The 24,950-nt window shown below is 40.2% G+C and overlaps 1 protein-coding gene across 6 annotated transcripts in view; it reads left to right on the forward strand.

The window, feature by feature from the left end:
- The first annotated feature begins 17,632 nt into the window (after positions 1 to 17,632).
- tjp1b (tight junction protein 1b) overlaps positions 17,633 to 24,950 on the forward strand; it is a 61,475-nt gene continuing 54,157 nt past the window's right edge. For 4 of the 6 annotated variants that reach the window (XM_085412455.1, XM_085412456.1, XM_085412464.1 and 1 more), the window contains exon 1: positions 17,633 to 18,130. In XM_085412455.1, coding sequence (XP_085268581.1) covers positions 17,979 to 18,130 — 152 coding nt within the window. In that variant the 5' untranslated portion in view covers positions 17,633 to 17,978. The remainder of the gene's footprint in view (positions 18,131 to 24,950) is intronic. The other 2 variants (XM_085412458.1, XM_085412459.1) reach the window with 1 other exon arrangement.

Raw genomic sequence — 24,950 nt, forward strand, 5'->3', positions numbered from 1 at the left:
ATGGTCTTTGAAGTAATATGGATTTTGTGCCTCTGGGTCAATTTTATTTCAAAGCAGTTCATAACAACAGTTGTCCTGAGGTGCTTTTTGTTTTAAGGTAGAGACTGTAATTTTAGGGGGACAACCCCAACTGTCAGACCATTTACCATTTGGCAGAGCTGAGAAGGAAGAACTCATTTTTTAAATGTTTATTTATAACATTTAGAAAGAACTCCTTTTTAACAGGAGAAAACTTCCAGGAGAAGCAGGCTCAGGGTTATTCAAATACACCAGTTGGTGGGTTAGTCTCAAGAAAGAAAAGGAGAGCAGAGAGACAAAAGTTAGTGACACACAAAAGTGGCACATAACCACACAGGGAGTCAAGAGAGGGCATCAGAGAGAAAATGCTCAGTGCATTGTTGGGAAATTAGTGCAACAGCCTGAGACTACTGCAGCACGCCTAAGGCAAGGTTCAGGGTCACTGGATCCTGGAACTGTAAGGTTTAACAAAAAAAAAGAAAATTTAAACTCTAATCCTTAAAATAGAGATAGTGTTCGTGTCCTGAGCCCAGAGTGGAAGCTGATTGCATAGTAGAGTCAACTAAAAAATCATCCTCCCAGTCTCTAAGAAGCACAAGTAAGCCACAGTGAAGGTAATCTAAGAGCAAAGATTAGGATTATATGGCCCTTCACAGGCCTGACAAGGATTTCATAAACATCTTTACGGAGACTGTGGATGACTACAACACTGCGGGTCAACTGATTTCAAAAGGTTCAGAGTTTTATTGTGACACTTACTAATCTTATGTTGCCATATTTAGAGTACTGTGTGGCAGTCTGGGGTAATACATACGAAACTTTACTTCAACTCTCACGTAAACTTTAGGGAAAAAAAGCAATCGGGATCATGTATCAAGCCAGAATTTAGAAACCACACTAACATTTTGTTTTCAAAGTCAAAAACCTTGAAGTTCATGAAACTCATGAAATAAATTAAAAATTAAATTAAAGAAAGAAGAAAAGAAAATTAAATTTAATGCTGATATAATTGACCATTTTATATGTGAGTATATTGGTTTATTTCATTTTATATGTCCGAAATAGTTGTCATCATCATTCTCATCGTCTCGTCTCTGACATCTGCTCTCCGTCCTATAACACTTAAAAAGACTAAAATTAGCAAATGAATAGAATCTAAACTAAAACTAAACATTTTCAAACCCTGAAACCTGCACTGGAGACTAATGGAAATGAAACTGAGATTGAAACTAAACGTCAAAATAAAATAAAATAAAAGTTCACACTGATTTGAAAATGCAAAAGCTACAATAACTCGGTCACTGGCTTCCTTGGGAGATAAAAGGTTATCTAAAGAAATCATTTGGAAGTTTATTGCGCCAATCAGGAGACAAGGAAGCAAAGTTACATTGCTGGGAAACTGTTTGCAAGACGCAGTATATAAATTCTTACTTGGAAACACCTGTAGAGACTATATGAGAAGCAAGAGGTGAACATTTCCTTGTTTTTATAATGTGTAAAGATCACATGAGTCATTACTCATTGTCACAAAGAGCGTCTCACGCTATTAGAATTATTCTGTAGAACAAAGGTGACACAGGAGGTCATTCTGCTGTTTACTCCTTCATATCAGCACCTATCAGCATCTTTAATGCAGTGGCTCAATTTTCCTACTGCTGACTATAATGTAATTTATTTGAGTTACTCTGATACGTTTCCCTGTTCTCTGAAATACTTACAGTAATAAATACAGTAAGCATGGTTACAACTGTTATACTCGAAGACCGCTGGCTTACAGTACAACTTCCACAAACGTCCCAAGGATGTGCCATACCCTTAATTTATCATCATGCCTTTGTCACCTACATTCACTCATTTTAAAATTTCAAAATTTAGTGTTACGGCGGGGTGCGCCGGAGTGTTTAGATTTCAGGACCCAGATGCAGAGAGAGAGGTGTTACAGGAGACGTGACGGGGCTTTAACAAAAGGCGAGCTTTATTTAGCTGGTTGCAGGCAAAACGTGAAACTAAGAAAGCAAAGAAGACTGAACACTGTGCAACTAAAGACTATGAAACTCAGTGAAAAAACTATGAAGAAACCATGAACACTGAGTAACTATGAACACAGTGAAAACAAAACCCATGACTGAGAGATAACAGACGACTTGAACGTGAACACAGGAAGCCTGAGGACATAAATACACACATGAGGTGATCAGGGGAAGTGGAGACACAAGAGGACATGGCTGACTAGAATTAAACATAATGACAGCACAGGGGAGATTTAATCTAACCACATGAACACAGAACACACACAACCTTTTTCAAAATAAAACAGGAAACATAACGAGACACAGACATGACTGGAACTTGACAAACAAAGAAAACTTGGACATGAAACATGACAGATAAACACACGTAGACTTAACATGACAGGCTGATACGGAAGACTTAACACAGGGATGAGACAAATGGGGAGCTTGATAAATCATGAACTAGAACTGTAACCTAGGCATGACAGAATGTAAGTAGATAAACTGAAATGAAACTAAACTCAAACGAATAACAAAAAAATCAACAACCTCATAACACTGGGTCACACGACCCAGGACCATGACATTTAGGACTGGGGAGAGTATCAAAATGACATGTCTCAGCAGCAATGTAACTTTTAAAACCTTTCAAACATATACTTCTCCCAGTATAGTCAGTATTCGTTCGGTTCAACACACCAACACAAACAAAGCGCCTGCACTAATATAGTGTACTTAGATTTGTTACATTACAACTGGAAAATATGTTTTCGGTGGCCAAAATTTTGATAACTAGTCGTTACAAAAATTTGCATTATGATTTTGTCCTCTTTTCCTCAGAAATTCTCAATTGTTTTATTTTGCTTATCTTTAAGTGCATTTTCTCTGTCTGGTGCGATAATGTCAAACAGAGGTTGAGTCATGCAGTAAGTAGGGTTTTTTGGCTTGACTTTATGATAAAGATTCAGGAACAAAATATATAACAAATGAATACATGTCAGTGTGGGTCAGTACTGAGAGAGTTGATAAAGGCACAACTATAATCCAGAATTAGATAAAAAAAAATTTCATTGTTAAATGTGTAATGGGAGCGCAAACAGAGAGCTGCGATTAAAGATTAAGTATGCAGCCTTACCCTCAGGTTACGATCTCAGGCAGTAGAACATAATGTCACTGATAACGGATAAGCCTTTCATTTGTAAATATGTAATAACAATGGGATGACTCAGATCTGCAGAATTGGAACTGGAACTGATCCGACCTGCATGGCACATTCACATTTACAAATGTATTTAAACTTTAAAACAGTGCCACTCTGGTAAATTCATTAAATTTGAAAGCAGAACTAATAGCTGGTCTTACTTTTTTCTTCATTATCAGTTAATAATTAACTGCTGCCTTACTTACACTATGCAAAAAAAACCATTTGGTTCGAAAAGATATTTTTAAAGAACAAACCTCAGTTGTTCTCTTTGTGCGTGACGTCGATCGGTAAAACCCCACTATGATCAGGTTGCTTCATTTCATTTCAAGTTTTTATTTTATTATGTGTATTAATGTTTGGTAATGCATTTGGTCTGATGCTGAGGTTTCTTGATCTGTCTTACCAATGTGAGGATATAAAGTAGCCTTGAGTGTAAAAGCAAGAATTTAAGGGTGGACTTAAAAAATGTAAATAAAAAGATCATATTCTGGATTAAAAAAAATTCTGAGCTTTAAAAATCTGGCAAAAACTCTGGAATTGAGGTTTAAAATTTATGACAAAGCAGTCAGTAAGCATGCGTTTGCCTATAAGTCTTTCCTGCATGTCCTTTATTGATAAACATGCAAGTCTAAATAACTGCAAAACCCTTTTTTACCGGTTTATTTATTATTAGTATTATTGCAGATGTGGTGAAGTTGTGGTTGTGGAAAAACTGAGATCCTGCTGCTCTACAATGGTCCTATTTTCTTTTTGCTAAAACAGCTGTGGTCTCGGTCACCTTGACATAGAAAATGCTGCTGTCAGAGAAACAAGCGAGACGAGCCATCTTTTAGAAAGTTTTTAGAAAATAGGATCCAGGGCTGAAAGTACACTTAATGTCTTGAAGAGGTGTCATTTTATGTCTGAGGGAACATGCTCACCACTCTTTGAGTGTGTTTTTCTTCTATTTATGCATTGTGCAGGAATTATTTGAATACAGCAAGCACTCAGTAAAAAACCAAAGTTGTTGAACATGGTCTGTGACCTTTGATGCACTGATGCAGACGTGTACACAGCCGTCTGACACCTTTCATCAATTCCAGACATACAGTCATGCTTTTAGAAACAATAATAATCAGTTGTTAGGCAAGGAGATAAGGAGCTTTGTAAATATAGGCGCAGAAAGACTTTGTCTACATGTGCATTGTCACGTTTACTGGAAGGAGTGGACTCAGTAAACTCGGAAAGGTGAAAGTTCAGTGTGTCTATGTGCAGTCATCACCAGTTCTGCTATATACAGTGTACAAGGGGAAATGGGGCTCCAGGGATACAGGGGAAAAGGCATCAAAACATCGGACACTCCTCAACTCATTTCTCTCTCAGGCAGGCTCAGCACACCCCAGGGCAGTAATCAAGGGAAGATGTGTACGGAGGGAAACACACACGAATTCAATTCAAGGCAAAACACAAACAGAAGCAGCCAGCACTTCACTAACTAGATTGTTCAACAATCCAGCAAAGAATGACAGCCAGCAACTATCTGGATTGTGGCTGCTGATGAGATAATTGGAGATAGGTGGGGGATTTCCATAGGTGTGTAGAGTCTAGAGCGGGAACCCAGAATGAGTCCCACCCAGTAGCATAGACAACAACATAGAAAGAGAAAGAGAAGTGGAGAAGAGAGAAGCAATAGAAGCAATAGAAACTGAAGCAGAGAGATAGAGAGAAAATAAAACCTGATCAGCCGGAAAGGACTGAGGGACCACGACATATATAGTTTGTTTGTGTATGACAAAAATAAAGTGACAACAAATGAGACAGGAATGACTTTATCCACCACAGGAATGCTCTTAAGAGACACAATAAATCAGTCAAATCAAAGTGATTCAGTATGCAATAAATGCACCTGACACTGAACTTTGACCTGCATCAAAATACAGGTCATGTTTAAACTCAGCAGCTACTCTGTGAACCAGACCCATTCAGCTACTCATTAACTCAAACATCAGCTCAACCAGATGACCCACTGTAGCTCACACTGAGCATCAAAATAGGGAAGAAAGGTCATTTAAGTGACTTTGAATGTGGCAGCGTTGCAATACACCAAACTGGACAATAGAAGATTGCAAAAACGTTGTCTAGTCTAATGAGCATCAATAAATGCCGCCGCCTCTACCTGAGTGTTGTCCATGTCTTTATGACCGCAGTGTATCCATCTTCTGATGGATGCTTCCAGCAGGATAACAAGCCACATGACAAAGCTCAAAGCGGTTTCTTAAACACTGTACTGAAATGACCTCCACTGTCAACAGCTCTCAGTCCAACATTTGGGATTTGGTTCAACAAGAAATTCACGTCATGGATATGCAGCCGACAAATCTGCAGCAACTGTGTGATGCTATCATTTCAATATGGAGCAAAATCTCAGAAGAATGCTTTCAGCAGCTTGTTGAATCTATGTTATGAAGAATTCAGGCAGTTCTGGAGGCAAATGAGTATTCAACCTGGTAATAGCAAGGAGTACCTAATATAGAATGACAGCACGGTGTGGTTCTCTGGCTTAGCTGTAGGTTTAGGGTGCTGCAAAGAATGGTAAACCTGGCTTGCATCTGCTACTTAACCTCTCTCCCATTATAGTAGATGTAGGGCCGGAGCAGAGTGCTCTATAAGTGCAAAGCACAGTAGGTGGCTGTGCAGTTAGACAGAGGAAGAGAAAGACTCAGCGTTCCACAGACAGGCGACACCGTGGAGCAAACATGTCCTCCTTTGCTTAATACAAGGGAAAAACTGCATGTACAACTGGCCTTATGCCTCTCTGTTGTTACTGATGACAACTACAGTAGCTGAGTGAGTGTGAATGATTTGTAAAACTCAGAACACAAAACTACCACACCACTGCAGGAGGTCCCAGTCAAATCATATCAAGTGGGTAAATAACAAAAATAAATCTTTCACTACATTTCCTTCAATCGAGGCAGTTGTTTAAATGAACTGTTTAAAGTACAGTTTAAATGAACATTTGTGTCTGAAATGTGGGTGTGTTAGCATGTATTTTTGCTTTCCTGCTGGAAAAACTTGAAATATTTCTTGGTTAATTTTAGCCCTTTAAAGACAAATAATACACAAATTATAATGCACATATTTTTTAAAAAAATAAGAATATAAAAATTATATCAGCAAATCATAATTTACACTAACTACAGTGCTGTCTTCCCTGGTGCAATCTGAGGCCATGACCAAGTCCCATCTAGTGATGATGAGACATGTTAAAGTGCTATGCACATACTCACAGAATACTCTTTTTTTCTAACTTCCAGTAGAGATACAGTTTAACAGAGCAGCCATTCAGTTACACTGTAATTATTTTATGAGCTTTTTCGATAAGAATAAAGAAAAAACAAAGCTTTTACCAAATGGTCCTTTTTTTAAATCACTAAGGCTTAAATTTTTTTTAAAAGTTTCTAAGTTCTCTTGGTGTCTGTTCAGATATAAGTCATGCCTGCTTAGGCTAATGACAACGGTAACTGACGTAAAAGTGATTATTTAGCCTGCAGCAATTCTCAACATAGAAGAAAAACTCATTTTCTATTCCACCCCGACGCGAGTAACGATCTGAGCCTGACCACTGTAAAAATGATCTCTGCCACAGCCCCTGTTTTGTATCATCTTTTATAACGAGCTGTTTCTGTATTCATACTTCTCAAATTCGGTGATGTATTACTTTTGGCTCAGTTTTTGGTCCTGGTGAATATTTAATGAAAGCCTATTATGGCCACATGTGCAGGAGTCACTGATCAAATAGCACCATCTTCTGGTAAAGGCGTTTATTTTTTTTCACAGCACTTTGATAAAATCCACTTCAAGGTCATATTGGTTTGTGCTGCATTAGTCTTTTCTTTTTAATAGATTTTCATTGAAATACATTAAGCTCCCCTTGAAACACCCTTTTTCCTCCTCATGTGTTAATGCTTCTCCTTAAGCAGGAGTAACGCTGGATTTAATGGGTCAGTGCCCGTGACGAAATGTTCTGATCTTGTTTTAATCAGGTGTCACATTCTCACAGCAATATCCAGGAAGGTGAGTTGTTAGGAGAGTTGCTGAGCTGCGGATTGCTGAGTTCCTCCCATCTTACTCAGCCTAACAGTATGTCTCATTCACTTTACACAGTTTTCCTCGATGGGTAGAGGATTTGACTCTCGCACTCCTTGTTTTGTAAGTCCCTGGTGATTTCGAGGCCAGTCAGCACAACCCAAAATAACTGTGGAGCCTTCTGACATGGTTGTTCTAAATTATCTTCTGGGCTGTAACAGAACAGAAAAACTAGTTAGACACATTTTTAATTAAATGGGCCATACGGATATGAAATGAAGACTTTAGTTAATGTTTGATCTTCCAACAAGACAGGAAAATAATGCAAAATATGTTGAGGGTGTCTAAGCGCTGGTGAGCAATGTGCATTGGTGTACTTAAGAGTCTGTTAATCTTCTTAGTGTCGCTAAGTACCCGGCTAGAAATCAGCTACTGTCCAGATTGTCTCTTCCTGGCCCAGATAAACGACTCAGACAACAACAAAGGGAGGCTTGAAGAAATATGTGGCAAGGTCTCTTCACTGGCATGAAATATGCACCTCCCCTCCTTTGGGAACTATTTTGACAGAGCTGTGGAAGAAGTTTTGGTGGATTTCCTCAACTCGAAGATGTTTGGCAGTGGCACCAAGAGGTGGTTCGTGAAGAGGCAAAGAAGACAGCAGCAGCAGAGGTCTGGCAGGAAGCCATGTGCCAGGAAGAAGCAGAGATGGGCAGCTAAGATTCTCCAGCAGCACAGAGAAAAGATCCTGAGCGAGCTGGATGTCAACAGTGTACTTCCTTACCTGGTGTATGACAAGGTTTTTTCACTGGGAGAGTACAAGGAAATACTGGGACAGGATTCGGACAAGAAGCGGACCGAGATATTCCTGGACCACCTGTCCTCGAAGGGGCCTGCTGCATTCAGCTCATTCTGCTCTGTTTTGGAGGAAGTTTGTCCTCACCTGCTAACCTGTTTTCTGTTGGATGGAGAAGGTAAAAACATTAATAAGCCTCTAATTACACCATTAAGCAGTAAAGCACAAAAACAAGAGGTCATAGAGGGTCTTTCTAATAAAAATGTTTCAGCTCATTAATCTGTGGCAGCTTTGCACTTACATGTTCAAAAGTTTTAATTATGTACACATATAAAAAGTACAATACAAAGGAAATTAAACTACTTTGCAGTAATCCAGCACAACAGACTAATAGCAAGCAAAAATAGCTTCTTAAATCTGGGTGGCTGAGGGGATTACTGAGCCGCCAGCGTTCCTAACTAGCCTCTGACAACATATGGCCTCAACGTGGGTGCAAATGCAGGGCCTTGTCTGTGCCGCACTACTCCAGGTTAATGTGTTTTTACATAAAACACACTCTCACAAAGAGAAGTGAGTGTCTTCCTTACATGTGGCAATTTCCCACAATTACCAGCTCATGAATTCTTCTGCTTGTTCACCCGGTCAGAGAGAAAGAGGTGTAAATCAGCCAAGTTGTAAAAAGGGCTAAAATATTAATCTGCTCCTACAGATGGTGTCTCAGGACAGGGCGAGAAAGGGGGCATCACTGCGCCCCCAAACACTCCAGGAGAGCAACCTCTGTGCTCGCCTCCCATGTACACCGACCCCATATTTGACTCCAGGTGAGAACTGCTTTACATACCCTATCAATGATGTCATGTTGAGTTTTATTTCTGCTGAATCACATGATGCTCTACGAGAAGATAAAATCATCCTTCCATGTTTTAAACATTCAGATCGATGACAAATTAACAGCTGTGACTAAAAGAGTGACGAAACAATGCAAAATGCAGAAGATCGTTTTCAGTTGTGATACAAAGTTAATATCCGCTCATTATGGGCATGAATGTTTGAATAGTTTTAGCCTTTTAAAGATTTCTTTTTCCACGGCTGGGATGATTTTAGAGCACCCATCTTTCATGTGATTAAAAAATAACTTTGAATTTAGTTTGGATTTTCTTGAATTCAAAGAGGGTCAATGTCATACATAAAGGCTCAAATATTTACATACACCCTTGCCAAAATATGGTAAGTGTCCTCTAGCAAGTTGGAACTTTACTAGACCCGTGGTAGCCACCAACGAGGCATAATTATTGTTGGATATTTGACAACTCATCTGGGCAGAATTGGTCAAGTTCATTTGAATTGGTTGGTTTATCCACACGTTCCACAAATTTTCAGTAGACTTGAGGTCGGGGTTTTGGTAAGGGTGACAGTTTGGTCTTCTTTCAGTCCTTGGTAAAGGTCTAAATAACTTGTACTTACATAAATGATTTTTAACTGATGATCTTTGAATCTGCAGTGGTTTAGAAATGACTACAAGAGACCTTAAACAGTTCAGAGAAATCATTAAAAGCCCCAAATTAACATGAAATTAATGTCCATGATGAGTGAATGTAAACTTGTGAACTGCATGAGGTGTAATAGAATTTTATTCTAATACTTATTTAAAAAAATCAAAAAGACCAAATGAGTTAATATTGTTAGGAATAATCTAAGCAATGCAGCACTGAAACAGTCACAGCACCGCTAAAAATAAAACTGCAGAAAAGAGGCGCATAAAATGACCTCTGGTGAGTTTGTTGATTTTTTTTTGTATGTAAGAGAGCGAGCCTGGTAGACAAAGTCCTGCGAGGGTGTTTTTTGTCACAGAGTGTGTCAGCCCTTCTGAATGCGTCGTGACTGAGTGACGGTGTCTTTCTGGATGTGTGTGTGTGTGTGTGGACCTCTGGAGACCTCCATTGGCCCAGCTTGCACGGTGGCGGGGGTTGGGCAGAAAATATTTCATAGTGTGAGTGTCGTGTGTGTGTGTATGAGAGGTAGCATGGATGGGTGGTTGGGGGGCGTTTGTGATGCTTCAAGTGAAGGGACAGGCAAGCTGATATGCTCCCTGGGCCGTTCCTTTTTAATGTATGACAGCTAAGTCAGCATGGGGACAGCCATCCTAGTGGTTTGGCCCTGGGCACTGACACACACGCATAGACACACACATACACACACAGACAGGCTGACAGAAACAAACCAACACACTAAACAGCATAACAGCACAGAGAATGGTCACAGAGCCTCCACAGGAGATGCAGTACGCTAACAAGCCAATGTAAGTCCTCTTAAAATTTCATTTCAGGATTGATGCTTTGTTTGTGCGTTCACCTGTTCGTGTTCAGCCGTATACACGAAGACGCTCCTTGGAAACTGACGTCTCTGACATGCATCTGCAGGTTTTGTGAATGGCTTGTTTTCAGTGCACTTGTCTTTGTTAATGCGAATGTCACTACATCTGGCGAATCAAGCGTCGGGCAGTGTTGTCTGCATGTATATCAGGATAAAAAAGCGTAATCTTTTGTTTGTTCACTTCTAGAAGAAGTAGGACAGAAACTGCCTCAAGTGATGGATGCTTGGCTTCAAAAATTGTGCGCCAGCATGTGTCCCAGTGTGACAGCGTGAAGCACGACTGCTTGCCTGCCTTGTTATAAATGTGAAGGCAACCTGGGAATGTCTTCCTCTTGTTTGAACTATGTGAAGTCATGTGAGTTTTTTCCCCCCTTTTATTCTCTGAACACTTTCTCTGATCCACAGCAGAGGAGCAGATTGATTGTCAGCTGTGTGGGTTCAAAGAGGCACTGTGTTTATTAGTTTGGCTTTTTGTTGCCTCTGGTCAGTATCCTGCTGACTGAGAGTGAACACGCAGCATTTAATCACATCTCCAGGCTTCTGCCTTAAAGGGCACTGAGAACCTGTGTGTACCCACAGGGAAGGTGCAGGGAATGATGGGAAGCTTGCTGAATCCAGTTTAAAGGCCGCTGGTTGCCAGATTGTTTACAATATGCAGCTATTCTTGGTTTTAAAATCAACACTCAAGACCTCTTGAGCACTCATCTGTGAATGTGCAAAGGTTTCTTAGCCTGTACTGAAGTGAAAATTCAAAGGCATGTAAGCCATGATTGCACAGATATATTTAATGAGTAACTGGCTATTTTTCAAAACCTGCATATGTTCCGTTCCCCTATGGAAAATGAGGTGATTACCCAGGATGCGTTGGCTGTGTGTTTGGCTCTGAGGCCTTATATCTATACGTGAGCCAGCAGCCATGATGTAAGGCACCATGCTTTCATCCATAAGTGGAGAAAATGAGATGCTGGCGGGTTGAAGAGGAGGTGGAGGAGGAGAGGAGAGATTAGCTGGAGCTATGAGGTTATGCTTCTCCGTGCTGATGACTCACCTCACGGTACACAGAGAGAAAGCACTGCGACAGCGCTGAGGTGTGACTGTGTGTGTGTGTGTGTGCGTGCGTGTGCGAGTGCTTCATTACTCTTGGTCTTCTTGGTGCAGTGCATTCATGTGAAGAGGACTTTCTCTGTGAACTCCTCTTTGTTTGGTGCACGAGTAATAAATCACAGTGTTACAGCGGTTGTGGTTCTCGGGGCTTTCGTCCAGGTTTGGCTCCTCTGGGAGCAGCTTCCGAGTCCTACAAACCAGCTTTGATTCTGCTGTGCAGAAAGAAGTGGACAAGCAAATGGAAGGACACAAGAAAGAAGGGCAGCCCTGTGTGTCCTATTTACTTGCTTGGAAAAAAAAGAAAAGAAAGAAAGACGAGGACTTTAGTGTGTTAATTGTGCACACGTGTACCTGTGTGTGTCTGTGTGAGCACGCTGGTTTTGGCGTGCGTGAGCGTGTGAGTGCGCGGCGCACAATAAGAGATGTCAGCAGTGGGTTCTCATGTGAGAAGGGTAATGATGGGGACGGCTCCTCAGTGGAGATGCAGAGGAGGGGGATGCCAGTGTGCAATCAAAGTGCTGCAGTGGAGTGTGCATGGAAATGCAGTGGGCTTCAGACTGCAGCACAGCCACTGACCCACTGTTGTGTTAGTGCTTCCCCACTGACACACTACCACTGGTTTCCATACACACTCCCTGCAGTGTGTATGTGTGCATGTGAAAACAAAAGACAGAGGGAGATAGAGAGAAGCTTCGGTAATGTCTCTGTATGTGTCCTCAGCAGTTTTCCTATCATTTAATGGCTGCCGTGTCTTACATGACTGATAATGATGATGTGCAGAGTCTGATTAATCAGGGGACTTATCTGAGTGGCATCCTAGTCAATGGGAGGTGACACGGTGCTTTGCTGGTAGGTTTGCTGGAGTGCAACTCTGCACTGATGATTCCATTATCGATGTATTAGCTGACTGTTGACAGGGTTCAAGATGCTACGAACAGGAAGCAAAGAGGCTTTTTTTACATAAGAAACTGAATTATCTAACAAAGTCTACAGGAAGGTACCTCTAATGATCTATCCATAGGTTTTTTTTCTGCATATCCAAGGCTCAGGGTCACATCTGGCCTGAAGTCTATCCCAAGGTGTCATAGGGGAAGAGGTGGGTTACACCTTGGATAATTTAACTATCTATCACAGCCATTCATATCTACATTGACACCAATCACCAATTAAACTAATGTCTTTGGACGTTAGTTTAATTGGTTCACAGGCTCACAAACTCCACACAGAAAGGCCCTGCCAGCTGCACTAACCACCACACCACCGTGCCGCCCTGCCACTAATAGAAGATCATTAAATTCTACTTTGTGCTGTTTTCTAATTACACACAATTTAGCCGATGTACTTTCAAAACAAACCAAAATCCTACACCGTTACTCTCACCTCATATCCTCACTGTCATGAGTTAAAAATGAAAGCTACGCTAACATTACTACACATTAGATCATTTTATGTCTATCTTAATGTCATTACTGGGCAATTCTGTGCATCTTTAAGAAATTTTACTTAGTGATTTCTACACAAATGAATGAAGTAAATGAGATCTATGATATGCATCCAAAGATTAATCAAACTGAAATATACTGACTTTGAAAATACTGGAATTTAAAAATATCTGAAATATGAGACCAATGGATGAAAACCTAGTGTTTATATAGTTATAGCAATATGTATTAATTGATATCTTACTTTATAGTCTGTCTGCTCCAGAAACCTGTGTAGGAGCCAAGCTCGTTTCAAGGCTTTGCAGGTGCATTTAATGTCTATGCATATAAATCACTATATGTTTTATTTTGCTTTTAAACTGAATCATATTTACTTTATGCACACTGAAGCCTTTTCATCAGCAGGTACTGGATGAATGAACTTATGGACATATGAGCACTGGGTGAATTTAGGTTCCTTTAAAGCCCCGAAGGCTTTTCTGCTTCCAGTCACCCAGAAGTAACTAGCTGGCAACCACCAAAAGGGCTGTTTTACATTTCAGAATACGCCTGATGTTCATTCTCAGCATATCAGCTCTAGTTATTTCTAAAACATCATATCCTATATGAACATTTACTCTAGAAGCTCACTGTACTGTTACACACGCAGTGTCACCCTGCGTTTGCCAATGAGAGTTTAACACTGTCAGTTGGGTAGATTAGGATACTTTCGCGGATAGAACACACGACATCACGGGTGCAAACATTTTTAGCAGCGTCGGCCACAGAGGGATTTGCTCCCCTGACACTGGCAGCTTTAGTGTCATGCTCTGTCTGTTTAGCTGTATGGTGGAAATCATTTGGATGACGAAACCGTTGCCAAACTTGATTTTTCATTTTGATTTTTTAAAATATAAATGAAATCATTAGCTAATGCCTTCAGCTCACAACAGTTAAATGATCAATTCAGCTGCTCGCAGCAGACGTATGTAGTATAAAACCTCCCCAGTTTCCATTTATCTTTTGTTTATGTCTGAGCTGGTGAGGGTGAGAGGTGCAGTTCAGAAACTCAGGTGTCCTCTAAGACTTCAAAGTCTAGACTAATCGACTTACTCTGAAGCTTACAACGGCACCTCTGTGTCAGTCTATTGACTGGGAAGCAACCCACGCCAGCGTCTGTTTGCTGCTAATGACAGGTGGTGTGGGCACTGAGGCAGAGCTACTACGACCACACTTCACTCCAATTCAGCAATCACAAACATAATCAAAAAGGCAGAAAAAAGCATTAAAATATTGCTTTTACATTGGATAACTGATATTAGATATTTTTTGTTATAAATGCTACCTCATGAACTGCAATCAAAGGTTTAGTTCATATACCATATTTGCCTTTTTAGTTATTGGGGCTTAAAAATAAAACAATTTAAAAGAAAATGGTTCTTATGCACTCTCGTAAAACAGAAACTAGACGAGACATAAATCTCTTTGAATAGCTGATGGTTGGTTGTGATGTGAATATGTATAAGGCAGTTAAAAAATAATGTGGTTGTAAGAGGTATGAGCTCACAGAATTCATAACCCAGTGATAGAAGAATAAGGGAGCGTAATAATTCCCTGGAAAGAAGTTCAATAAAATAAATACGAGGGTGTCTCCAGTGAAAAAGTCCAATAAAATTACATCATACTGTGTTTGATACTCTGGTGAATATTCATTGTTCACATGCTTTATGTGCGGATGGGGTTAAGCAGACACACAGAACTGATGAATTTGTTGTAATCTTCAGACTTTCTCATTCATATAACTCTGCACTGGTTGTTATGAGCAACTGTGACAGCTACAAATCATTTTACTGAGCATTCAAACTGTATGAGGTTTAAAAGACAAGTGTAAACTGTGAACACATTCCACTTATATTCACCCTGGGTTAGGGTTAGCTCATACTGTCATTGCATGTCTTTCAAAGTGCAGCCTCTCTCTGCTCAGTTAGCCTGCATGCATTGCCCTCTGGGTGCTCAATTTCTTCTTTCTACATCCCAGACAATGAAAACTGGACAGGAGACTCACAATTAAGTATGATTCTCATTGGTGTCTCTGTGGTATTTGCAAGCCTTGTGGAAAACTCTCAAGGTAAAATTACTCACCAGCCGTGTCCTGTTACTGTCTACTAATCTATGTCATACATAAATATGAAAACAAAGCCAAAAAATGCACAGTAACATAAGTAATCCGTTACTTTCTGTTATCCTTTGGAAGTTAAGAGTAATCACCAAGGACCATCAAAATCTCCAAGTTACTGGTTACATTCACTGGACATTCAGAACTGAGTGAGAACTTTCTTTTTCTTTTCTTTTTTTAAACTCAAAATTATATGCTAATCGGCATAAAATGATATTAAAACATACATTATGACCCTCATTACCAGATAAAATATAAGGACTTTTTTTTTATATGATCACCAAGCTATATACTGTTTAAGTCTAAGCACATACAGGCTTATGGGTTGAAAATACTTGGGGTAAGTCAGACCTAAAGCATGATAAAAATATGGCATTTCTGTCTGAGTGCGCTCACTGGTCTTTTTTCCCCTGCGAGGGGTGGCTGAGGCTCAGGAGGTAGACCAGATTGTCCAATAAGTGGAGGACTGCTGATTTTTCCCGTCCTCATGCAGAAAACTCCTCGGGTGGGACACAGAGCCCCAAGTTGCATCACCATTGGTGTGTGACAGTGCGGCCATATAGACAATCTGCTGCATTAATCGGCCTCAGTTTTTTCATCTCTTTAGTATAATAGAAGCTTATCTGTATGTCACATGTTTCCCATATGTCATAATTTATTCAGTAAGATGGGGATTATACTTGGTTGTGGAATCGGACACTGGCAGCTGCAGAAAACGTGGATCAGTAGTCATTCCTGTCATACTTTTTTTTGTACAACTGCCTGAAGGGTCCAATCTGGACCCTTATAGATGGATAAACACCTGTTTACACCTGTTTATTTGCATATATATATATATATATATAGGGGTGCAACAATACTCGATATCGATATTGAACCGTTCGATACAGTGCTTTCGGTTCGGTACGCATATGTATCGAACAATACAAAATTTTTAATTTATTTTATCAACTTTACTTCTGACGATGCTGTCTGTATTGAGCGCTCAGTGGATCTGCGTTCGACTACTCCACCTAGGCTGCACTTTCGAGTGCAGATCCACTGAGCGCAGCGCAAGCTAGCAAGACAGAAGCTAAGCTCGTTGCAACATGGCAACTGCCTCAACGCTACCCGAAACTGAACCTCCCCCACCCTCATTCAGATCTGGCGTTTGGAACTATCTTGGTTTTCATGTGAAGCATGACCCTGAAGGTAAGCGCGTCATGGACAAAAGTAAAACAGTATGTCGGATGTGCCACGCAATGCTCAATTGGCGGGAACTAGTGCGTTAGCTTGTTAGCTTCTTAACATGTTGACGTCGTCCAGCCCCACGCACGGGGCGATCCGCGGTAACTCGTTAACGGAGATTTGCCGCATTATGGCGTTAACGTCATTTTAACGAGATTAACGCTGACAGCACTAGTGGGAACACAACGAATATGACTGCACATTTACGCCGACATCATCCTAGTGCAAAGACAAGTGGAAGCAGACAAAAACAACAAGCACGCATGCTACAAACCCGAGTCATACCCGAGTCATTTAGACAGCCGTTAGCACATGATTCTCCTTATGGGGACCTGATATGTTTAATATGCTGCTGAGAATATAGCCCAGAAGAAGCGGATAGTATAGCTTTTATTTTGGAAAGAGCCATTTCTCTGTAATAAACTCGATCTGTAATTTCTCTGTGATTTCTCGATCAGATAGATTTTTTAAAATTATTTTGTTGTTTCAGCAACATTAAATTAAAAAACTGCACTTTTGAGTTAAAATATATATTTCTAATTTTAATAAATGACAAATTAAAAAGGCATGAACATTTTTTTGTATCGAAAAAATATCGAACCGTGACACCAAAGTATATGTATATTTATTCATATATATATATATATATATACACATATTAAAGGTGCAATGATACACAAAATTCACGCTTTGGTTCGATACTTTGGTGTCACGGTTTGATAATTTTTCGATACAAAAAAATGTTCATGCCTTTTTAATATATCTATTAAATATATATATGAGGCTACAGCAGCACAAATATATATATATATATATATAATATTAAAATGCAATAAAACTGGTGGAGACATGCCTACTTATCCAGCACACCAGGACCCTTTTGAAAAAACAAAACAAAACGGAATTTAGGCATCATTCATCTATCAGGAGAGGCAGGGTGTTCAGGGAGCTCTGAATTCCTAGTTACGCCCCTGCAAGTCATTACCGCTTCCCGGAAGTATTACCTAACAAAGGTAGTCGACTTTAAAAAAAAGAACCAACCTTTAAAAAGTAATTAAAGGCAAACTTTCGACTTCCTAAATGGATGCTACAAGCGAGCATCTCTAAATGAATCGGTCCCTTGACCCCCCCTCCTCCTCCCCTCCCTCCTCCCCTCCCTCCCAGTCGCTCCCCTCTGACTACACTGTACACACACTCTCTCCCCTACCTCACACACACGGACGCCTGGACGCTGCAGCGTTTTTAAGAGAGTGTTTCCAACCCTGGGCAGGAAGGAGGAGGCAGGAGGAAGGAGATAATGTCCAAATCCTGACCGTAGTCATTAAAAAGAATACTAAAAAAAAAATACTTAAAAAATCACAGTTCGGATGGATCGGCGGTGTGTTTGCCAGAGCTAAAAAACAAAGAAAAAAAAAAAACACGGTCAGAGTGTCATTGCAGACATGGGTCGCAGCGGTACGGCACCTTTCTCTCAGCTCCTCGGGGAGTGTTTTCACTGTCAGTCCTTCAGCGCTGGAAATGGCGTTGTGATGCTGAGCACGGAAGACGCAGCGGAGGCGGATGCCAGGGACTAAAGAAATATATGATCACCTGTGCTTTTCTTTGGGTTGGATTTTTAGTAGCGGTGGACAGTACCATGGTGAATTACCAGAAATACATTACTGTTATGCAGCTGGCTCTGGGGGTGACCGCCTCCAACAAAGAACATTGTCTTCCACCCAGGAAGCGTATGTGGTGAGTATCACTCTCGGTGCGGATGATGGTGATGATGGTGATGATGATGATGTGATGCAGGTTGAGGAGAGAAGGAAAAGGGGGGACTGCGATGAGCCGAGCCGTCGCCTCCCACATCTCGTCAAACGGATGAGCGGGTTATACGGAGCCAAAATGCGCCCGGCTCACTCTCCGAAATGACATAATATTCCTGTCAGCCACTGCAGCCGGTCTGCACCATGTTGCAATCGTTACAAACCCACTGTGGTCGATACACGGTGGGGCAAAGCAACTACTCCGCATGCTGGGAGTTTGCGTGCGTGCGTGTCAGTGCACCCGTGCGCGTTTGGAGACAAGTGGCTCTTTTAGCCTTGTCCTTCCCATGCATTAGTTTGTAAAGTTGAATGCGTAGGATGATGTCATAGCTCCATCGTGGGTTTTTTTCTTTTTACCCCCCTCATCCTAACTTCATGTGCTTTAATGTACTGTATGGCCTCCACTGCACAGCTGTTGTCACTGGAAATGTCATCATCAAGCTAATCATGTGGTAAACATCACCCCCTCCTCCCCGACCTCACTCCTGTTCCCAATGCTGTGTTGTAACTAGTTAATAAAATGTAAAGCATGAAACATGTTTCGCGCCTGTTTTTTTTTTAATGTCCTGTCCTGCAGCCAGGCCTCTGTACATCTCTCATTAAACATTTTTATCTCCATAATCTGCTCTCAGCATGTCTTTGTGTCTTGTCTACCCACCTATTCAGTGTCCCCATTACTCTGTGTGCCTGAACGCTACAGTATATTTCAGTGACCACCTCTCTTTCTTTCGCGTCCTCATGCGGCCTTGTTCATTTATTTACTCCAAAGGAAGCCTTCCTTTCATTCCCCTTTATCCCTGACTGTAAGTAAGATTGCTCGTGGAGGCGGCTCCAACGTGTGTGAGACAGTATCCCTAATTACAGCCGGATTACCATCTTGTTTGAAAGCAAAGATGGTTAATTAGGAGTCAATAGACTCAATGGCACTCTGATACGGTCTAACGCAAATTCAAAATGTATCGCACAGTGTGGCACAGGCTAGTGTGGCTCCAGTGTGTGTGAGAGAGGCTTAACTGTTATCATCACCTGTTTTGAGCCAACCTAAACCATTTCCGTGACTGAGAGAAGAACAAAACACAGCCAGAATTTAACAGCACCTAAGTTAAATTACTTTATGTTATGATAACAGTAAGTTAGCAGTCATTGTTTGTTTGTTTTTTTTACTAATAAGATGTCCCTACACTCTTTTGTTGTGCCTTAATTCAAATATTTACTGCAGACACCATCCTTTATAAACAATAAAGAAGAGTCAAAGTGCTGCTGTAGCCTCAGCAGGGGTCAGGAGCTTATCACATGGAGCTTTTTATCTCTGGGTTTCTTTCAGCTAATCATATTCCTTAGTCATCGTCTTATTAGCCTAATTGCCCCCCATAGGAGAAGATAGGGGACTTATTTCACTGAGACTGAGGATTCATTTCATGTTTCTCCTCTTATTGTTGTTTTCATATCTACGCCTCTGTATTTAGGGAGGTTTTGGAAGAAGCTGCTTATTGTCTCCTCTAAAGCAGTGCACTGACAAAAGAGGCTAAAGTGATTGTGTAACTCTCAAAGTGATATCTGACTTTGTTAAAGCGAATACTTTTCCTTACAGATAAATCCCAGAAATTGAAAGATGAAGTGAAGTTTCTGCAGAGACAACCAGTGTTTGGTTTCTAAACTTTCTTCCACTGTTTGTCACTGAGTGCACCACAACAATCACTTTAACACTCATGCTTTTGGTTACACTTCACAAATTTTTTGAATCATGTTAAAGAGGTTTAAAATCTATCATGGGTTTTTTTTTCTTTTTGTGTGGTCTTTTAAATTTGCTTGAAATTGATGTTCTTTTACTAATGTCTGTATTTTGTCCGTGTCACATTACAGTGCAGCGCTATTCAAATTTCATCCAACATGAACTGATCTTTGACAAAAAGTGTTTTGGTCACTGTAGCAAGTCTTAAACATATTCTAGGTTTTATTTGTGCTGTGGTGTTCACTAATCTGCCAAATCATATGAAAACAAAATCATACAAATCATATGGAAAGAAAAAGGTTTGCAAGGAGGTGGGAATATATATATGTCAAGAGATTAAAAAAAAACTCTTCAAAGTGCATTTTCACATGAATGTATAATAACTTTAGGGAAAAATCAGTCAAAGCACTGTAGTGATGAGACATCAGCAGCTACAGTTAATATTATATTATAATTTTATCACGTAAAAAGCATGGTGCCATTTAAAAAGACACACATTTAATCCAATTCAGTTTTATTTATATAGCACGAAATCACAACAACAGTTGCCTCGAGGTATTTTATATTGTAAGGCAAAGACGTCAAAATAATACAGAGAAAACCCCAGCAATCAGATGACCCCCATTAACACTTAGCACTTGGCGACAGAGGGAAGGAAAAACTCCCTTTTTATCAGGAAGAAACCTCAGGCATAACCAGGCTCAGGGAGGGACAGCAATCTGTGGTTGGGCGTGATGGGAGGGACAGAGGACAAAAGACACATCAGATCAAAATCCCTGTATAGGAATTTCTTTTATTTATGCATTATTCAGATTATTTTATTGTATAATGCCTTGGTGCCACTGGATTTTAACATGTCTCACACTCATGCAGTTAGACAGAGGGTGGGGGTCTGGTAAGGAAGTTGGGGGAAGCAGACAACTCCACAGGAAGAATCTTTTGTCTCTTCGATGACTCTGGGAGGTAGCAAGGGAGTGTGAGCCTTAGGGTGTGAAACAGCTGTGTACTGCCTTTTGTTTTTGAAGAAGGTATTTAAGTGAGAGCCACTTAAGAGACTCTGCTGACAGTCTGTCCCACGATCATGCAGGCTCTCCACCAAGCTTGGTTTTCTGTTCTTTGTTTGTGATTAAAGAATGTTAGCTACCGCTCACCGCTTGTCTGCAGGCTTTATTTAATGGAAAACTTCCACAACATCCCCAAGCATCAACCTTATCTCTTTTATTGTGTTTAACATGACCTGGCAGCACAGCGGTGCAGTGGTTAGCACTGCTGCTCCACACCAAGAAGGTCCAGGGTTTGACTCCACCAGCTGTCTGCAGTCTCTCTGCACAGAGCTCCCATGTTCTTCCACAACACTCTGGCTTCCTCCCACTGTCCAATGACTGTTAGGTTAACTGGTGATTCTAAATTGTGTGAAAGCAAGCGTGAATGGTTGTGCAATTCTGTGTATTAGCCCTGCACCAGATTGGCGACTTCTTGCCCGATGGCAGCTGGAAAACCCTTCAATTTCATAAGTAGTAATACTAGTTGTTCAACACATGCATTAATAGCAGTGATACTACTGAACTGCATTCCTCGTGGCCCAAGATGTCATTTGTCATTCATATAAGAGTAAATAGTTTTTCCACTACTTTCTCCTACTTCATAAGGTTTATAGTACAAAACCAAAGGGGAAAAATACACAAGGAGTGTGTACAGATCCTTTTCTATGTCACCTTAAGCGCCTGGTCAAACCAGCGTGCTGCAGTGTCCTCATTTGATTGGTCTGGATTAGAAACATAGCCTATAGTGAGTTTGTCAAGTGAGTTTGTCAAGTAAATATGTACACACAGAGAAATGACTGTAGACTGAATTGCCTTACTGTCTTGGGAATTTTAAACCCTAACAATGCAAGTGAAAAAACATTATTGTTGAAATTAATATAAATATTTTTATTGCAATTTGTAGGCTTAAACAAAACATAGCACTGTTATGTGGAGAACTGGCTCTCAGCTTCTCTCTGCGAGGGAGAAAGTTGTCCTGATGTTTTAATCTTTTAACAGTTTCGTCCGACCAAACTGCAAGAAAACTGTTTGGTTAAAGCTGAAGATATAATGTGTGGACTCACTGCTTTTCTCTTAGATAAATCTGTAAATGTTGTTGAAGTTGAACAAATTTCTGTGAGATATTTATGATTAGTTTTTACATCTTACAAGAAACAATTCATTTAAATGTGAATACGCATAGTGGAAATGAAGAGTAATTAGTTAATTCCTTAAATAAAACAATTGTGCCGCCAGCTCTGTATGTCTCCCTGCTACGGATTTGAAAAGTTCTTCCATTCACAAATGTAATTTTTGTGCAGATGTACGACAGGATGTGACACCAGTTTAAATGGAGGGGGGGGGAAAGGCATTTGCATTTGTATGAAGAAGCAGCTCGCTGTATCGTTCAAGTATCCTGCTTCCAGCTCTTTTCATAATTGCAGCGTTAATTCTGTCCCATTTCTGGTCAAATGGTCAGAACTGCTTTCTGTTCTGCTGCTGATCTCACAGCATGTGGCAGTGAGATTACACACCGCCCTGCCTGAACACTTACACCATCCGCCGACCAGCGACCGTGTGTTCCGTGTAAGAGGAGGCACGGCTTTGCTTGCCTTTAATAAAGACTGAATAGCGGCATCATCTATCTAAATTAGGATTAGACTTTGCAAACAGATGTTCCTCTTGCCTGGAGTCTTTAAAAAAATGTACTTGCACACAGCCAAAGATTAGCATTAACCTGACTTAATGAACTTTACACTCTGTTGCAAGCCTGTAGGGATAATACAACAAGTCTACTGTGTTTATGTAATGCTTCATCTTATTTATACCTGTGCCTTTTCTCCAAATAACACACCAAAAGCAGGAAGATACTGGGATAAAAGTGATGAGAGATGCCTAATTTAACAGACTCTTTATTTGGATTGGCCAACTATAAGTATTTCTCTTGAAGTGTGTGTCTCTTTATGTGCATTGGTGTGTGTGGCAGACAATGGCCAGGATTGCTCTCCCTGTTAAGTGTTATATTAGCGCTGGCCAAGATGGGAGGAATGGAGCGAAACATTGCCTATTGACCTGCTGATTAAGCACTAGCCATTATTGCTTGAACTAATCGTACCTGATGGCTCCTCCAGGCAGACTGAGAGAAAGAGAGATTGGGAACCAGGCACGGCAGAAAGTCCTGCAACTGATTAATGTGTGTATTTGTGTGTGCGCGTGCGTGCGTATGTGTGTGTTCTCCGTCCTTTCTTCGTAATAGCATCAGGCATCTGCTTGACCTTATCTGTGCACTACATTATTATACTCCATTGTGGTCATCGGGCCATCTGGGGTCTTGGCATTGATCTTATTCTATTATCTTCTGAAGTGGATTTTCTTTGTTGTAAGAAACTACAAATGGGGCAAGACTCCAATACTCCCATTATACCAGGGCCAAGATGACCCACACTGTTTTGTTAACTTGCCATGCATCAAGCGCTTGAACTGTTTGTTAAACAAAGCAGCAAAGAAATGATTATGAATACCTTTTAGGCTCTTAATGGTTAAAAAAAATCCTGCATTCGCAGCATCTATGCAGCTATTTGACATCAGCAGAAAATACATGAAAGTAATAAAAGCTGACAAAATGTCCTTTCAGTAACATATGTAGTCTCTCAGAACATTTGCCCCTTTGCTTTCTTGCTGCCCATTAGCTGAGAACATTGATAGCACTTTCATGTCTCTTCTCTTAATATGCAGCCTGCAGCAGCTGCTGCAAAGATTACCTTAGCTGGGTTTTTCCTGGCTTGCAATGGGTCTTTGGGGGGTTTCTGCTTACATAAAAATGATCGGTCCACTTAATTCTGTATAACTACAATAAAAGTAATGAGTCTGTTTTACCTTACCTGATAGAAGTCTGAGTATGTTCCCTTTAAGAAAGGAAGCATACAACACTTGAGAAAATAGTACCAAATTACCAAAAAACCCAATTAAAATTGCTTTCTGTTTATTATACAGTGATTTTTCTTTAACTCTGGCTAAAACTATAGCCAATTTATCAAGACTATTTTAACTACCTATTAAGCCTACAGCGGGAAAATGTGTTGCAATATACTGTAAAAAACACTGATCTCTATCCATCGGAGTGACTTGAGCTGCAGGCGTGAAATAATTATTAATACCAATACTATTGTGTTCAACAGAAGGATGGTGTGGCCCACAGAAACCCTAGCATTCTGCTAATGCACGCTGATAAAGGATTTCCGACAGGGTGTACTCGCTTGATGGGACCAGTTTTGAAATGTTAGCCACAACAGATGTCAGGAAAATTGTCATTTTCAATCACAAAATAAATATGAATATTAAACAGCTGCTGTTGGATGCGTGATGTCAAAACTGTGGTGCTGTGATTTAGGCCTACAATCTCTTGAATGATTTAAAATGTTATTGTTTTGACCCCCCTCTGTTACATAGATAAAGACTTTATTTAATCCCACACTGGGGAAATCCACTTGTTACAGCAGCACAAGGGTCAAAAAGAAAAAGTGAATTAGAGATATATTAGAAAAATAAAAATAAAAAAATAAATAAGAAAATACAGTGTACAAAAAACCCTGATAAAAATATAGATCCAATTAAATACAGCAGCAATTTGTACTGTGTATAAGTGGTTGCTATATATTGTAAAATATACTAGAAGACATCTCATATTTTTGTATGTATAGAAACAGCAGTGGGAATGATAGTATATACATGTATTTTTTAATACATCACTCCAGGAATTTACAGCAAGTTATAATAACGTCAAGAACAGCTTTCTTTTCTTTTCTGGTACATATGAAACAGACAAGATATAGCATCTTAATTAGTGATGCTAGGTTTAGGATGCTTAATACTTTTCTCTCTGCTTGCAGTAAGCAAGGCCAAGCTACACTTCTCCTAGCTGTTTCATATTAAAGAGGGCCAACTATGATATTTTTATTTGTAAACTCTAACTACAGTAGAGTAGATAAAGT

The sequence above is a fragment of the Rhamphochromis longiceps genome, linkage group LG7 (assembly GCF_057381845.1).
Source record: "Rhamphochromis longiceps isolate RC_006_pf linkage group LG7, R_longiceps_female_GT1.1, whole genome shotgun sequence".
Taxonomy (NCBI): domain Eukaryota; kingdom Metazoa; phylum Chordata; class Actinopteri; order Cichliformes; family Cichlidae; genus Rhamphochromis; species Rhamphochromis longiceps.